At 38.1% G+C, this 15,252-nt stretch overlaps 1 protein-coding gene across 1 annotated transcript in view; it reads left to right on the forward strand.

Annotated features, from left to right (window-relative positions):
* Positions 1–14,514, forward strand: part of PLXNB2 (plexin B2) — a 173,818-nt gene extending 159,304 nt beyond the window's left edge. The window contains exons 32-38 of the mRNA XM_053977842.1: positions 3,799–3,953; positions 5,570–5,730; positions 6,308–6,455; positions 6,968–7,032; positions 7,718–7,793; positions 9,763–9,837; positions 12,632–14,514. Coding sequence (XP_053833817.1) covers positions 3,799–3,953; positions 5,570–5,730; positions 6,308–6,455; positions 6,968–7,032; positions 7,718–7,793; positions 9,763–9,837; positions 12,632–12,736 — 785 coding nt within the window. The 3' untranslated portion in view covers positions 12,737–14,514. The remainder of the gene's footprint in view (positions 1–3,798; positions 3,954–5,569; positions 5,731–6,307; positions 6,456–6,967; positions 7,033–7,717; positions 7,794–9,762; positions 9,838–12,631) is intronic.
* Positions 14,515–15,252: the final 738 nt, after the last annotated feature.

Genomic DNA, 15,252 nt, shown 5'->3' on the forward strand with positions numbered 1-15,252 from the left:
CATGGTAGTGTACAAATTTGGGATGACAGTGTTTCATGCCAAGCTACCCTGCTTTTTTTAGCACTGCAAGGTCCTCAGAGCTATCTGGTGCCAACTTGTTCTGTTGGAAAGCTATAAAATGTTACAAAGCTGATACAAAGTGAGAGCCTGCTGTGACCACGATTTGTGAGACACTGTGAATAAAAGGGAGAGGAGAGGATCAGAAGCTTCCCCTCCCACATATGCACATTTATATAGCACAGGGATTTACAAGGTTTGAATAAACAGAAATCCTATCCTGACTATGAATGAGGCTTGTGACGAAGTGGATTTCCTTTTATTCGGTCTCATTAATTTGCACCTTTTGCATTGAGAAGTGTCAGCTGAAGCCATTGACTGTCAGCCAAACTAGGAGGCTTTGCACCGACCAAAAATGTAAAACCACGTTCAGAGATGTTGCCCTAAATCCTGGCATTGCTTCTGTGCTGCTTTTATTCAGAGCTTTTAACAGGAGGACACTGGAAGCTGGAGATTGTGACAAATTAAACGCAGCATCTTTTGCTTCTGGAGACAATAAATGTAGTTACAAATTTGTATCAAAAAGAAGAACGGTTCCAGTGATTTCATACTAGTATTTCTGTACTGAACTATAAACCAAAACAACACATTCTGTTATTTTGGGTGTTTTTTTCCTGATATTGGGTTTTGGGGGTTTTTTGTTTGTTTTGTTTTCTTTTCTTTTCTTTTCTTTCTTTTTTAGTTATGAATAAAAATAGACACAGGGTTGCAGATCAGAAATACTAATTAGCAGATCTGTTAGGGCAACCTTTCCTCCATCTCCATGGAACAGTATTCATGAGGTAGGGGAGACTGGAAGGAAGATCATTTGCTGCAAGTCGCACAAGGGGAAAGGGGCTGCATTGCCTGATGTTTACATCATGGTTCCTACCACTGTAATTAGTCAGCACAGTCAATTTTTGCCATTAACACTCCCCCAACACCCCAATAATTATTTTATATTGGCCAAAGAATGCATAAGGGCCAAGACAAAGCTCAGGGGGAAGCATTTGACACCCTGGACACAATCTTCTTCCTACTTACAGCTTGATGCTTAGTGTGACTAAGAAGATAGAAAGGAGGTATTTCCCCCTATATTTTATTTTCTTCATTTCCTACTTTCCCATTGAAGAAAATATGATCTCATAGAACTGTTATTTTCTCTTAGCAACCATATTGCTAACATGTTTTGTTGGTCCATGTTCTGAATTTCTCTTCCTCTTTCTTCTTGCTATTTATAGCAATGAAGTGAGATCTTCGGGTTGCAGTAGTTCATCTGGTTGAGCTGTAGTCTCTTGATCCTTACTTTCCTATGAAATAACTACTATTCCAATAGTAACCAATTCTGCTGTTGCTAAACAAACACAGAACAAACTCAGCTGCATGTAAGAGCCAGTGATCTCAGTGGAAACCCCTTTAGCTGTTTCCTCTTCTGTCCAAAGTTAAACTGGACCATATACCATCAGGAGGGCAAAGAGAGAATAAATTCCTTTGATTCAAAAGAGGAAGCAGGAGTGTACCAAACAACTGACATAAGGCTGGAATATAGTTTCTGTCTAACTGTATGATTTGATCCCTTAATTTCCAAAAGTAAACAACAGGGATTGCAAAAGACATTCTAGTTCATGCCTAGCAGTACTCTTACTGTACAGGCAGATGATTGCCATGAATGACATCTATTGTGAAGTCACAACTGCTTCAAAATAAAGTGATAGCTTTTATTTCTTCTGACTTCATTCACATGAACTTCAATTTGAATTAAGGACTCTCAAAGGACAATATGATTTAATGTGGGATTTATATTTCTTCCCTACCTTGTTAAAAAGAAGTAAATGTCCCAGAAGACTGCATAACTAATGCTTTTCATGAGAATATATAAAGTAGATTCAAGCAAAAGTGTTGGCTTAGCCAGATTGCTCTTAAATGTTATTTTCTCCCGTGATGAAAAATACTGAATGTACATGCAAACTGGGAAATTCAATGTAGCTGTTGAGGAACTTAGTTAATTAACTATTATGGTCAAAGTTAATGCAATTAAAAACTGATATTTTGTCCTGTAACTGGGATTCAGTTATGTTAGAGGTGCATATTAAGGCATAAAACTTAGCAGAATGCAAAATAATTTGTACAGTGGGGCTGAATCACAATTTTTATGGGAAAAATAACTTCCATATTTTTAAGATGTCAATGATTTTTAATGTACTGATTCAATAACTTCCACTGGAAAAGCACCATTGATTGTAGGGACTATGTCAAGTAGATGCAAAAGTTCAGGAATTAAAGGAAGAACAAACAAAACCAAGAGATTTGAAAGTGACACAGAAATCCTTTTCAAGGAATATTAATGGCAAGTTAAAACAATTTTGTCATCTCTTTTAGAACTGTCTGTAACAGAAGCTCTTTAGTCTAAACAATAATGTGATGCCAAAGTGCAAAACTGGTTTTATCCACTGCGTGATCCAAGCCCCAGCACCAGGTGCAGGACCAAGCCCCAGGTAGCACAATAAGACACTGTAACCATCCATTATCATCCTAGTGCTTACTCCTGTTTCTGCTTTATTGTAAGAGACTTGATGTGAGTCTCTCCCTCTGAATACTGACAAACCAATTTTTTAAAAAATCTTACTATATTGTATATGAATTTGCTTCAGTCATTATCTCTGGCTGCTGGAGTTCATGTTGTCTCAGGGATGTATTTTTCCTCCACTCAGCTACAAAGTCAAGTGGTGCTTATCAAATGTTGATAAAAGGAAGGTTTGAACTGAGGTACCATACTTGGACCTCAGAACTGGGGTAAAGATGTGAATTGTAATGGTGTTACCTAGAGATGTAATGGTGTTACCTAGAGAAAATGTTGTACCAGTAGGCTGCAATTTGTATTTCTGTGGTGGTTATGGGGTCAGACCTAGCTAAGATTCTATAACTTAATCATGTCTTTGAGAATTCACAAAGAAAATAACTTAATTGTGTGAACCTCAAAACATACACATACTGTGTTTACATGAGTCTCGTGATTTAGGAAAGGTATTTATCCAATTTAGTCTTCTACTACTCCAAGCCATGCACTGCTTGCTCACTTCCCCCTCCACCTCCCCCTCCCCTGCAGTGGGATAGAGACACAATGGGAGACACAAAAGGTAAAAATCATGGGTTGAGATAACAACAATTTACTGGAAACAGCAAAGAGATGAGAAAAGAAAACTAATGTCAGCGGATATAAGAAAAGAACCATTATTGCTCACCATGGAAACACCCAACAACAGACAGTACCTGACTGTTCCCTCTGTCATGCTATTCCCACTGCTCTCTCCAGCTTGAAACTGGCATTACCCCACTGCTCCTCCACACTTACTTCACTGGAAGGACCCCCTTCTCCCCAGAGGAGACTCTCTTCTCCCCACCTGTGACAAATGACATCAGGTGATACAGAACCTCCGTGTCCCAGCCATGACTCCTCCTGGCTACTGCAAAAATTATCCCTGTCCTGACTTGAACCAGGACAATGACCAAATAGAAGTTTTCCTATTGTGTGATTCTTTCCTCTCCCTTTGGTCTTGACAAAAGCAAGTTTTTTCATCTCTGTGCCACTGAACATTTAGTATTTGAGTTGTATATGTTGGACAGGAACAGGGTAATCTAGATTCCTTTGGCAAGAGGACAGGTATGTTAAGCACAGGGAACATGTATATATGTATATGATTACTTTTATGTTGCTGTTTTGGGACTGGGTGTTTTTATAATTATTGCAATTACTGCTTCTAGGGCATGCACTCCTGGAAGATGAAAATAAGGTCTGGCATCTAGTCCGGCCAGTGGATGAAATGGATGAAGGTAAATCAAAGCGAGGCAGTGTGAAAGAAAAAGAGAGGACCAAAGCTATTACAGAAATCTACCTGACCAGACTTCTTTCTGTGAAGGTAGGGCTCAGATGTGTTGTAGTTACACTTTACTTCTATAGATTTTGAGATACAACTGAGGAAATAGATGCAAATATTAGTCATACATTCGTTGGCAATTTGGAATATGTGTCAAGTACATACAAGCTGGTGTTCAAGGCTTCAAGTGATTAATATGCCCTGAGGAACATTACTGGGAAAGAGATAACTTGCAGCTCCTGATCAAAGCTGAGAGCCATGATCACGTGATCATTAAAGAAAGATTTTCCTTGCAAGACAAAGATGGATATTCTGCTCTATGCCACCTGTTTAGATAATACTTTGTTGGATTTTCTTTTGTACTGAATGCTTTATAAACTCCTATATTTTCTGTTACATTTCCCTGTTCTTGTATGTGGTCAATGTTCCAGTAAAACCCCAATAAAAAATGTTTCCATATAATAATAGTCTTTTTAGAGTATTTTTAGGGCCTATATTGCAGAATTGATAAAGGGCAAAATAATTTTTTGAAATATTTCTCCTTGGAGAAAGAATTAGAATTTAGAATAATGTGTTTCATGACCACAAAGCCAGGCTCCTTTCGTGAAAATTAAGTCAGTCTGGCTCCAGCTAAGGCCGCTTGTCCAAGCATGGAAGTGGATATAAAGTAAAGTCTTCGGATAGATGACACAGACTCAGGATGAAGAGCCAAAAAGATGCTTGCATCCCTTTCTTCTGTTAATAAAGCCACTGCTTTGTATTCTCAATAGCCATTTTATAGATTATTACCAAGTCTGGAGCTTTATTGACTCATAAAATGTTGGTGAGGTGTTACAGCTGAGATCACAACTACCCCTCAGCCCTGGGACTTGTGTGTTCTGGCTGACAGTAGAATGTCTTAGACCTCCTTGCCATCTGGGTTCCTTCCCTGTTTGGAGGCTGTCAGCTGGAGTCATGGTTGGAAAGAAGATGCAGCCCTTCAAAAATGTCTGTAGGGCCAATCAGTTGACTGGAGATGAGCTCTGTGTGGCCTCAACAGGGTCCTCTCTAAAACAAGAGGACGGTCTCTGAGGTTACCATTACTAAGATCCAGGCAGATGCAGGAATCCAAGAACACAGCCCTTCTGACACTTCACTCCTTGGGCTCTGTGGATCTCATGAAGCTGAGTCAGATTGGATGTCTGATAAAGCCCATGTGTTTGCCCTTAAACAAAAAGGGCAAATGCTCACTGGTACTTCTTCTTCTCAGGTTCTTTGTAAAAATTGCAATGCTCTGCTGTCAGAGAAACTGGATGTGGAAAGCTGCAAAATCATTAAAAAGTGGCTAAAAATTATCTTATGTGCACAACAATCCTGAATATAGCAACCAATTTCTGCTTTTTCTGTCAAGCAGAAGGTACACTTTTCTGTGCAAACCATAGGATCTCTGATGAAGTCACAATCTTTGAGTCTAGAACATAAAATGGTGCTTTAGGAGGTCTTTCCTGTGTTGGCAGTTTACAAAGTCACTGCTCTAAGAAATTGTTTGCTTTTTGTCACTCTTAGCACTCAGGGTAAAGGCCATCAGTGACAGCAACTGGATTATGTCCACAGGAATAAAAGATGCTGAGTTCAGCTTGTAACACAAATGTAACTGATTTTTTAAAATTTGCTTTTAGGGTACACTTCAGCAGTTTGTAGATGACTTCTTTCATAGTGTGCTCAACTCAAACCATGTGGTGCCACCAGCTGTGAAGTACTTCTTTGACTTTCTTGATGAGCAAGCAGAAAAACATGACATCAAGGATGAAGATACCATTCACATCTGGAAAACGAACAGGTACGGTATGAAAAGAGGCATGTATTGCAGAGAAATAAGAGTATAATTCTCAGGTATATGCTAACACTCTTACCACAAATCAAAGTAAATTTCATTTATAATCCTCAGAATTTTAATTTAGATAATATGTTTGTGTGATGAAAAAGATTACCTCTAAACCTAGAAGCGGCAAAAAACGAAACCAATTTACCTATGGGATTGTCACTGGCAGATTTACCATGTTTTACATTTTGTCTTTCCTCAGAGAAGAGGAAAGCAAGAGGTAAATGAGACTAGATTTACCTGTCAAATCACAAAATCTCATACATACTACTTGATAGTTTCTCTGACCACACATACATCCTTCCTTGCTCTTTGGGGCGCTCAAGACCTCATATGAGTTTTTCTGAGAGATGTAAAGAGTTGGTTTTCAGGCATGGAACCCAGACAAGCTTGTATAAGCGTTGAGATATAAAATTAAACATCACTGTTGTGAGGAGATGAAAATGCGAAGCCTATACTTAATTTCATATGATTTTCTTGTTGTAGAATATTTATTGTGTAAAAAGGATTATTTATCTTTTTCCTTACTTTGTAGCCTGCCTCTTAGATTCTGGGTAAACATACTGAAAAATCCCCATTTCATCTTTGATGTTCACGTTCATGAAGTAGTGGATGCTTCCTTGTCAGTCATTGCACAGACTTTCATGGATGCTTGCACAAGAACAGAGCACAAATTAAGCAGAGTAAGTGATTTGCATTCTACATCCTGACTATGCTCATGCCTGACGAGACAAAGGGCATCCTCACAGACAATACCCATTCTCTGAGGAGATATAGCCTTGATCGTTTCTTTTTAGTTTTATAATGAAGTTAACATTTCACCACTTAACAGGTTGGTGAACTGTCAGTGTTTCTGTGTAGTCTGCCAATTGATACTATTGAAAAAGGAGAAAATAGCAACTGCTTTTATAAAAAGCATGTTTAAAAACTCATTATTTCAGGTCTACCAATAATTTATTATCACCTTGCATTGATAGTTTGTAAAACTCAGCAATAATACCATGTGAAAACATCATCTTTTTATGAAATAAACTATCTATAATCTAATTATCTAATACTATGTTAATAAGTATCCAAATGTTAATATCTGTAAAGCTCAGGTGTATGTGAATATAAATGCTTGATTATTGACTTTCTTTTGCTTCCTAAAGATGTTCATAAATAACTAATTTTTTCTGTATTCTAAATGTTTCAGGATTCTCCAAGTAATAAATTACTTTATGCAAAAGAAATCTCTAACTATAAGAAAATGGTGGAAGAGTAAGTATTAACTCTTTTCATGGTTATTTGGTTGTTAGGATTTTAAGCTTATGTAAGAGGAAAAGGGAATGCTGATATAGTCAAAGTCAGCTGTCAAATATTAAAAATTTTACACCCAAATGTTTAAAGATCTCCTTGGTGGTGGCATTGGCAGAGTTGAAATGGAGCTCCGTTAGGACCCAGTGCATATTCTTGTCTGCACAGACAGATGAATAGATTTATTCAGGAGAAAATATGATGCTTTTTTCTGCAGTCATAGTTGCTACCCGCATGATCTGTCTAACAAATGCTGCACTTCCATAACTCAGTAGAGACCAAATCCTGAAAACATTTTCAGAAACATTTTTTTTTTTCTATGCTGTCTCTGACTTTATTCACTTGCTAATTGGAAATTCTGTTAATATCATGGAAGATCTGCCACAGAACAAAACTCTTGCCAGTTTTAAGACCTAAAATAATCATTATCTGCAATTATAGATTTTTTTCCCTGTGGTACGTTCCTGTACAATCGGGTAAGATTTACCTCTACTGCAAAAGTACTAATGTTGAAAGGCAGGATTACTGAAGGAATCATTGGTCTTTTGTGGTAGAGTATCTCCTGTGTTAGTAAGGAAGCATGTTTGAAATAATGGCAGAATTGCCAGAAAGATACAATTTATTTTACTAACTGAAAATCTTTTTTAAGTTACTACAAAGGTATTCGTCAGATGGTGTCTGTGAGTGACCAAGATATGAATACCCATCTAGCAGAGATTTCTAGGGTAAGAATATACTCCATTTTCTTCTAGTGAAAGTGGAGCCAAGTGTAACACTGTTTTTTGTTGTCTTCTCTTTCTATCTCAACAAATGGGTTTTTTTGTATGTGCAAATAGCAGATGAGTTATTTCATAAATCTCTGAAATACTCCTGTTCATTGTAGTTGTGCCTGTTAGACCTTTGAAATGTTGATTATTGAATGGAATCAAGAATCCTTATTGTCACTAATCTATCTGAGTTATGCAGGGAATAGAGACACTGTTTGGATTTTTTACATCCATTGTGGAAAAAATATAGCACTCTTGAACTGTGCTTTGTCTCCACAACATATAGAGGATTTTTAGCATTGATCATACTGAAAATGAGTAGTGACTGAATTCACAGTTCTACCACAGCAAAAATTAGATTCCAGAAATTAAAGAAGAGGCATGAACATTAAGTATAGCATATTTTAGAACTGTCTATACAGGGGCAATACTTTTGCTTTATGCTATATGTGAGAAGTTCATCATGTGCTTGCTCAGTGGCAGATTTTGCATTGTAGGTTATTTGGGTTACCTCAGGTGGAGAAGAGCAGAGTGTAATGGTTGCTGTCTGGGACTTGAATTGCAGACGGGTGGAACAAAATAATTACAAAACCTGCTTCAGTTGTGAAAGAGCCTGTCTGCTCTGCAGCTCAGCTCAGCTTGGGCAGGCTCTTGCCTTTGAAGCACTCTATTAAACTTGGAGAACCCGGAGAGTCCCTCACCAGTCCTAAAGATGTTGTTTAGCCTGAGCAAGAAGGCAGTGTATTTACTGGCTGGTTTGCTCATTTGCTTAATTTAGTTGAAGAGTTCTAGCGTAAGGAGGATGCTTGGGGAATTTTTTGCAGTTTGTTTATTTCAGTGCCCTTAGGACCTAACATTTTGCAGATCAACATCCTCATGAGAGCATTTCTATTTTCAGTCATTCACTACAAAACTCATCTGCAGTGACATTTCATTTCACAGTTCACTTTATTTATTACATAAATTGAGATGTATATAAAATTAGAATGTTTGGTGATTAAAAGTAAATTCAATATAATGTTTTAATATCAGCAGGATATGTTCTTCCTTTCTATTTTCATTATAAATTATGATCAAAATTAATATGGAAGGAGTGATTGAACACTGCAGATTTTGACCACCTCTAAAAGCGACTTTTAAAGAGCAAGGGAAGATGGATGTTTCTCTGCTGCTTTATCCCTAGGGTAATCATTTATGCCAGTAGCAATATTTTGCAATTCTTCATTTTCTTAACTAACTTAAAAGACTAAAGGCATAGCTAGAAACTTGAATCCTACACATTTGAATGAAGAACATCTGTTCAGACAGGTAGAGCACATTCACTAAATAGGTCATATGTGTAGAGGCAAGGGGAAGATAAGGTAATGGAAGGGTTATTTCCTGTTTCCTTTGAAGTCCTTTCTCTCTCTCTCTCTCTCTCCTCACTATGTGCCCCCCCCCCCCCCACCTACCTTTCTATCTTCATGTTTCAGGTGTTTTTTTCAAAATGTACATGTGGTCATGATATTGAGGAGTTACACCTTTGCTATAGTGGGGTGTGAATAATTTCCAGGATGTAAAAAGAGCTAGAGAAGGGGCTTAATATCGCAACAATATGTAGATTGTACTGAGTAAATGCTTTAGCTTTTCACACCCATGCTGCTAGCAGATGTTTGAGTTGTAGCCTGTGGTTTGACGTTCAGAGTTCAAAATATCTTCCAACTCCAATGTTAAGAGTTGTGGGCAGGCTGGAAAAATACCAGAGGGAAAATCTTGATCTAAAAATTCCCAAAGAAAAGTTTTCTCACTCCTTTTCTCTGCCCCGAGTGACATTTAACAAAAGTCAAACACAGAGCTTGTCAATTGTACCCAACAGTTGTGCATGTGCATAAGTTTCAGTTGTGTGTGATCCTATTTTGACATGTTTGGTGCCTGCTTGTGTTAACAGGCACATACTGATTCCTTAAACACCCTTGTGGCTCTACACCAACTCTACCAGTACACTAACAAATACTATGATGAGGTAAGTTATGGCTTTTGTTTCAGGCTTTAATATCAATGGTAAAAGGTTAAGAAAGCTAACACTAGTCTAAAGAAGTGGCTTCTGGATTTCACTGAAAAATCAGGTAAAAGCAATGCTGAACAAAATCCTTGCAGTTATATACCCTGCTTGGCAATTACACTGGTCAAGATAATGTCCTTATAAATGAACAATTTCATTATGGCTATCTGGTTTTGGTAAGGATAGTTTAATGGATAGTTTATCAAGATCTGAAAGAGAAATAGATTTAAAAAATAATTTCTCTTCAGTTCTACCATCCTAATAAGTACATAACAATGTCACCAAGCAAAAAGTCATCAGAGCTATATCAGGTTTCAAGCGAGTGTGCTTTTTTATTAGGAAAAATTGTTTGCTTGTAGGAATTGGAGCCATGACCTTTTTATTAGTTAAAATGCTCCTTAAACTTCTGTGCGTGGTACCATCCCTGTTTTGCCATGCCAAGTGAAGTGCCTGCCTACGGTAAACCAGAGTAACTGTTGAATGTAGCCTGATTCAAAAGCAGGCTCACAGCTTCAGTTTTAAAAGTTTCTTTGGTTTTTCACACCCTGTGGAAAGGGGGACAAAGAATAACCCAGAGTAGCTGGGCTGTGGCTATGGCTCTCCAGACTTAATCTGAAGACAAAAAGAGAGAAGGAAACTTTTATTCAAACGTTTCCATGGAAATGAATGCCTCCAGAAAACTCTCAGAATTAAAGCAATTAAGAACAGATGCTGAATCAAAAAGGAGCACAGTACATGTGAGCTCTATTCGCTTAGTCTTGCACCTCAGCACAGCTCATGTTTTCACTTACATTTAGCACAAAAGACAGTGAGTTGCATCCTCACTGCAGCTGCTTTATACAGGAGCAGCCACCCTGTCACAGCTTTTAAACAGATGCAAGCAGGAAATTCAAATCACCCTGAGAAGTCTTGCAATGACGGTCAGCGGGAGAAGTAGACAGAGGAATGTAGGCCAACCCCATGGCATTCCCTCACCCCTCATTGCCAGTACTAAGCTGGCTTTCAGCACCTTCCCAAATATGTCCGTAGTTTGACCTCTTACAAAAACACTCGAGGACCCTGAATGACAGCTGAACTGTAAATCCCGTATTCATCCACACCTCAGGCAGAGCCACCAGCCTGTGGGACTTCATCAGTGACAGGCCAGCACACCCCAGTACGTAGCTGCAGCTCTTCCCTTCCCTGTACATCACTGTGTAACAACGAGGTGCATCTGATGAAAAGGCTGCTAATTCAGAATTGTGGAGATAACTTGTCAAAAACCATTCAGTAAAATTAATCAAGCTTATTTATTTTGCATGAAAATGTTTTAATTTGCATAAATTGGAACATTTTGCAGCTGCCCTTGTCTTTATTACTGACACAGTGGCTCCCAGCATGTGCTGTACATTCTGCATCTCTGCAGGGCTTGACAATGACTAAGTGGGTACATTCTAATTGTCCACATTTATATGAAGGATATATTCACCAGTAGACATAATCATGAATCATTTAGTCTAGATTTGAGGAGTTACAGCTAGATATAATTGTTTAAATTAAGGAAACAATATCAAATTAAATCAGGCCCAGTTTAAATACTGCAATAAGTGTTTATTAAGTCTGTCTTGTAAAAATATTTTCACACTTTAAAAACAAATTCATTAAAATAATTATTTCTAAACAGATTTACTCCAGTGTTGGAAATGCAAACACTATACCAGCCCTTCAAAGTGAAATTATTGGCTAGATTGATTCTGACTATATTAATCTCCATTGTCAGTGATGTTCAAGAAGTAATAAGAACCACAGGTAGTGACAGGCAAACTCCATTTTTTCCATCTTTGTACTTGCAAGTTTATATAGTATTTAAACCGTGCTAAAGGTTTCTGCTTGATTACACTGTCAGACTTATATTAATAAAGCCAGTTGTAGAAAAGGAATGGTTTTGTCACATAACACATTTTTCTAATGGAGAAATCTAATAGCTGGTGGGAAAGTTTTCCTAAAGGATGGTGGAAATGAAAACCTTTCAAAACCTTTTGAATTTGATCTGGGAAGCCCTAAAAACTCTATTTGAAGAAAAGTCTTCTCATAACAGCTGACCTTTACTGGCTCTTGTTTTCAAATCCCTTGTGTCTTAAGAGTCATATCCTCTTATATATATTCTATACAGCAGAGGCTGTGGGATTCTGAGGGCTCCTCTGAGGAACTATTTGCTTTCCTGAACTGTGTTGTGCTGGGCCAGAGTCTTGGCACTTCTTGGCGAGAGCCAAAAGGGAGCTGCTGACTTTATTCCTCATATTGCCTACAGACACAGGAGACCTTCCGTTGTCTTACCACATGCCTGTGCATGGACCACCCAGGAGCTGCTCATAACTACAGCTCCTGGAGATGGGATATAATTACTGATGGAAAATGACCCTTAAGCTTTGTAGGGTGCACTGTATGTAAAAGCACTCTTTCTTAAATAGCTCTAAGGAAATTCTTCCCCTGCCTGCTCCATCTTGGAATGTAATATTTTACAAAATAAAGTACTACCTATTAATTTGCTTGTATCCCAACATAATGGGAAACATTACAGCAACTGAGTAACAGAGACAATCATTTTTACTGTCTTTGTGAAAAAACAGACCATGAGGCCTAATAGATAGACTTTTGTACAGAGTGAATGCAAAAGACACTTTACAAGCAAAGTAGTATCAAACACTTGGTCTCAGAACTATGTTATACATTTTAAGCTAAATTATTCTAAACTTTCTGTGTTTATATTTTCCAGATTATAAATGCACTTGAAGAGGATCCAGCTGCACAAAAAATGCAGCTTGCCTTCCGTTTACAGCAAATAGCAGCTGCGCTAGAGAATAAAGTGACTGACCTTTGACTCAAAAGCCGCAATAAAGAAATCTGATCTGAAGATGTTCAAATTCATTCTTCCTGTTAAGGAAATAGTGTTCTATTTTTTAATGTATAATTACAACTTTAAATGAAAGATTTCATGTTTTTTTGATAGCAGAGGTGTAATGTAAAGAATTTTTACTGTAAATTATGCTTCTAATTAAAAGCTGTGTTGTGTGTAAATGAATCTTCTGTGGGAAAGAGAGTCCTTTGGTTGGGGGCAGGGTGGGGGGTGGAAGAAGAAAAACCTATCGTTCATTTGATTTAGTAGAATCTGAGACATCAGCATTTAGAATTCATTATGCAAGTAAATTCAATACTATAGCATCCTTTCTACCTTAAGCAATATTTGTACTAAGAAAACAATAACATACTCAGAGACACATGCAATATCCCCTTTTATTTTGATAACTGGAAATTGACTTCCATAGAGCTCTAAAACTTGGTCTCTGCTCATAATGAACATAGCAAACAAAGTGTCCGATTTCTCTGCAAGATCTAAAAATGGGATTTGCTACCACACATGGTTCTAAATTTAATTATTTATCTCAATGGTGATGCACCCACCACAGTTGGCTGTGAGAGAAATAAGAGTAATGTCAATGTAGAAGAGTTCTACTGATGAAGTCTTGTTCGGTTCAGAAATCACTGCAAAGAAGGAATCAGTCCTTAAAACTTTAAAACTCTTTGTTATTATTGTGAGTTTTATGATATATGCTAATGTGCCTTACTTGTACTAATTCTGTGAATCTGATGAATGGTTTTGTAAAAAGAAGCAGATCAGAAAAATAAGTATTTATGTGCTATTGAATGACTTTTGTGTGAAAAACATGACCAGCAGAATGCTTGTAATTAGCTGCTTGCCAAGAGTGTGCTGTTTAACATGATTATGTATAATACCCTATTTTAGAATGGTTCTGATGATTTTTTATTTGAATCTTGGAACTGTCCTAGAAATACCATCACTTGTTTTTATTGTATCTGTGATGTAAAATACTACTATGATATTGGAAAAATCATATACCCATCTATTGAAAACCACTCAGTCAGTTTTGAGCCTTGGAATGCTGCATTTGATTGAATACACACTATAATCCATAGCAAAGAAAATTGAAATAACTTGTCAGAAAGTGTGTGTTTACAATATAGGTAAGCGCCGTACAAATCAAAAAGTTAGGTACGTCTTCTTAAATTGCTCTATTGCACATCAGAGAACTTTACTTCTCTTTGTCTTGCAAGTTTTTGGCAGTAAAGTAGCATTTTAATGAAGTGCTGCCATCTGTACTCCTTCGTTCATTGTCCTGCCAAGCACCCGGACTCTGCTGACTCTCAGCAAGCTAATGCAGTGTCTGCCGCCCGCTCTCCCTGCCTGGTAGGTTGTCACACACTGACTATTACTGTCTGTTGATATTTTTTTCTCTCCCGTTTTGAAAATTTCCTAGTATTTGTCAGTGGGCCTTTCCTTCAGTTTCTGAAAATCAAAAGCCTCACCAGAACTGGTTTCCTGCCCAGTAGGCTGTGAGCAGTTTTTTTGTTTGCTTTGTACTCGACTTCTTGCATTTGTCTATAATCATTCCTGAACCTGCCTGGGCTGTAACTTATTTTATACTGTTTAGGACTGAGCTATACGACTTCTACAGCAAGGTGTTTTGCCAGTTATTCTCTCATCTACAAAGGCATCCTAATTTCATGGCTAATCTGTTTCTTTTTCATTATTTGTAAATCCTGTTAATTGTAAATCAAATACAATGTTGGTTTTTTCCACCAAGTGTCAGTGGATCTTTACTGAAACTGGGGGGGATGGGTGTTGAAAGGATTTGTAATGCTCCCTCTGGGAGTGATGGAGCAGCAGCGTCCATCAGTCTGTGGTTGGGAATGGAAGAGCGCCGCACATCCTGCAGATGGAATGCCTGACATCGTGCCGTTTTTATTGGCATTTGCTCTGAAAAATGACAGTACTCTGGAGAAGCAAGGATGTAGTGCAACATACCAGAGAGAGGTCTTCTTGCCTGATGTATCTTGGGACCTGAAAGCAAATTAAAATACAGTCTCATCAGCATCTCTCCAGAGAGACCAGAAAGCCCTGCTTGAGGAAGTAGGGCTTTCAGAGGGAAAATTATATGTTCCCCATCACCAGTGACTTGACACAGATCAGTTGCAGGCTACAGCTGTGGGATGCAGCAGTGCTCTAGCTGGATCCTACCTGGGAGGCAACTGGCGTGTGTGTCTGCTGGCATGTGCCAGTTCATCATGGATCCATTAGTTATTCTTGCTGCCCTTTTCTCACATCCTGGGAAATTTGTAGGCTATCAGCGCTGCAGTGCCGCCTGCCAGGGAACACAGAGGCAGATAACTCTGCCTCTGAGCAGCTGCAGCTACAAAGAAACTTAATGCCAGCTCTTCAATTTCTTCAAGTCCCCTGTCCTGAAAGCACAAAGCTGGAATTTGAATTGAAGAACTGAGCTTGTTTATTTTATTATTTCCCCTTTTGGCTAAGCTTCT

Source organism: Vidua macroura, chromosome 5, assembly GCF_024509145.1.
Source record: "Vidua macroura isolate BioBank_ID:100142 chromosome 5, ASM2450914v1, whole genome shotgun sequence".
Classification (NCBI taxonomy): domain Eukaryota; kingdom Metazoa; phylum Chordata; class Aves; order Passeriformes; family Viduidae; genus Vidua; species Vidua macroura.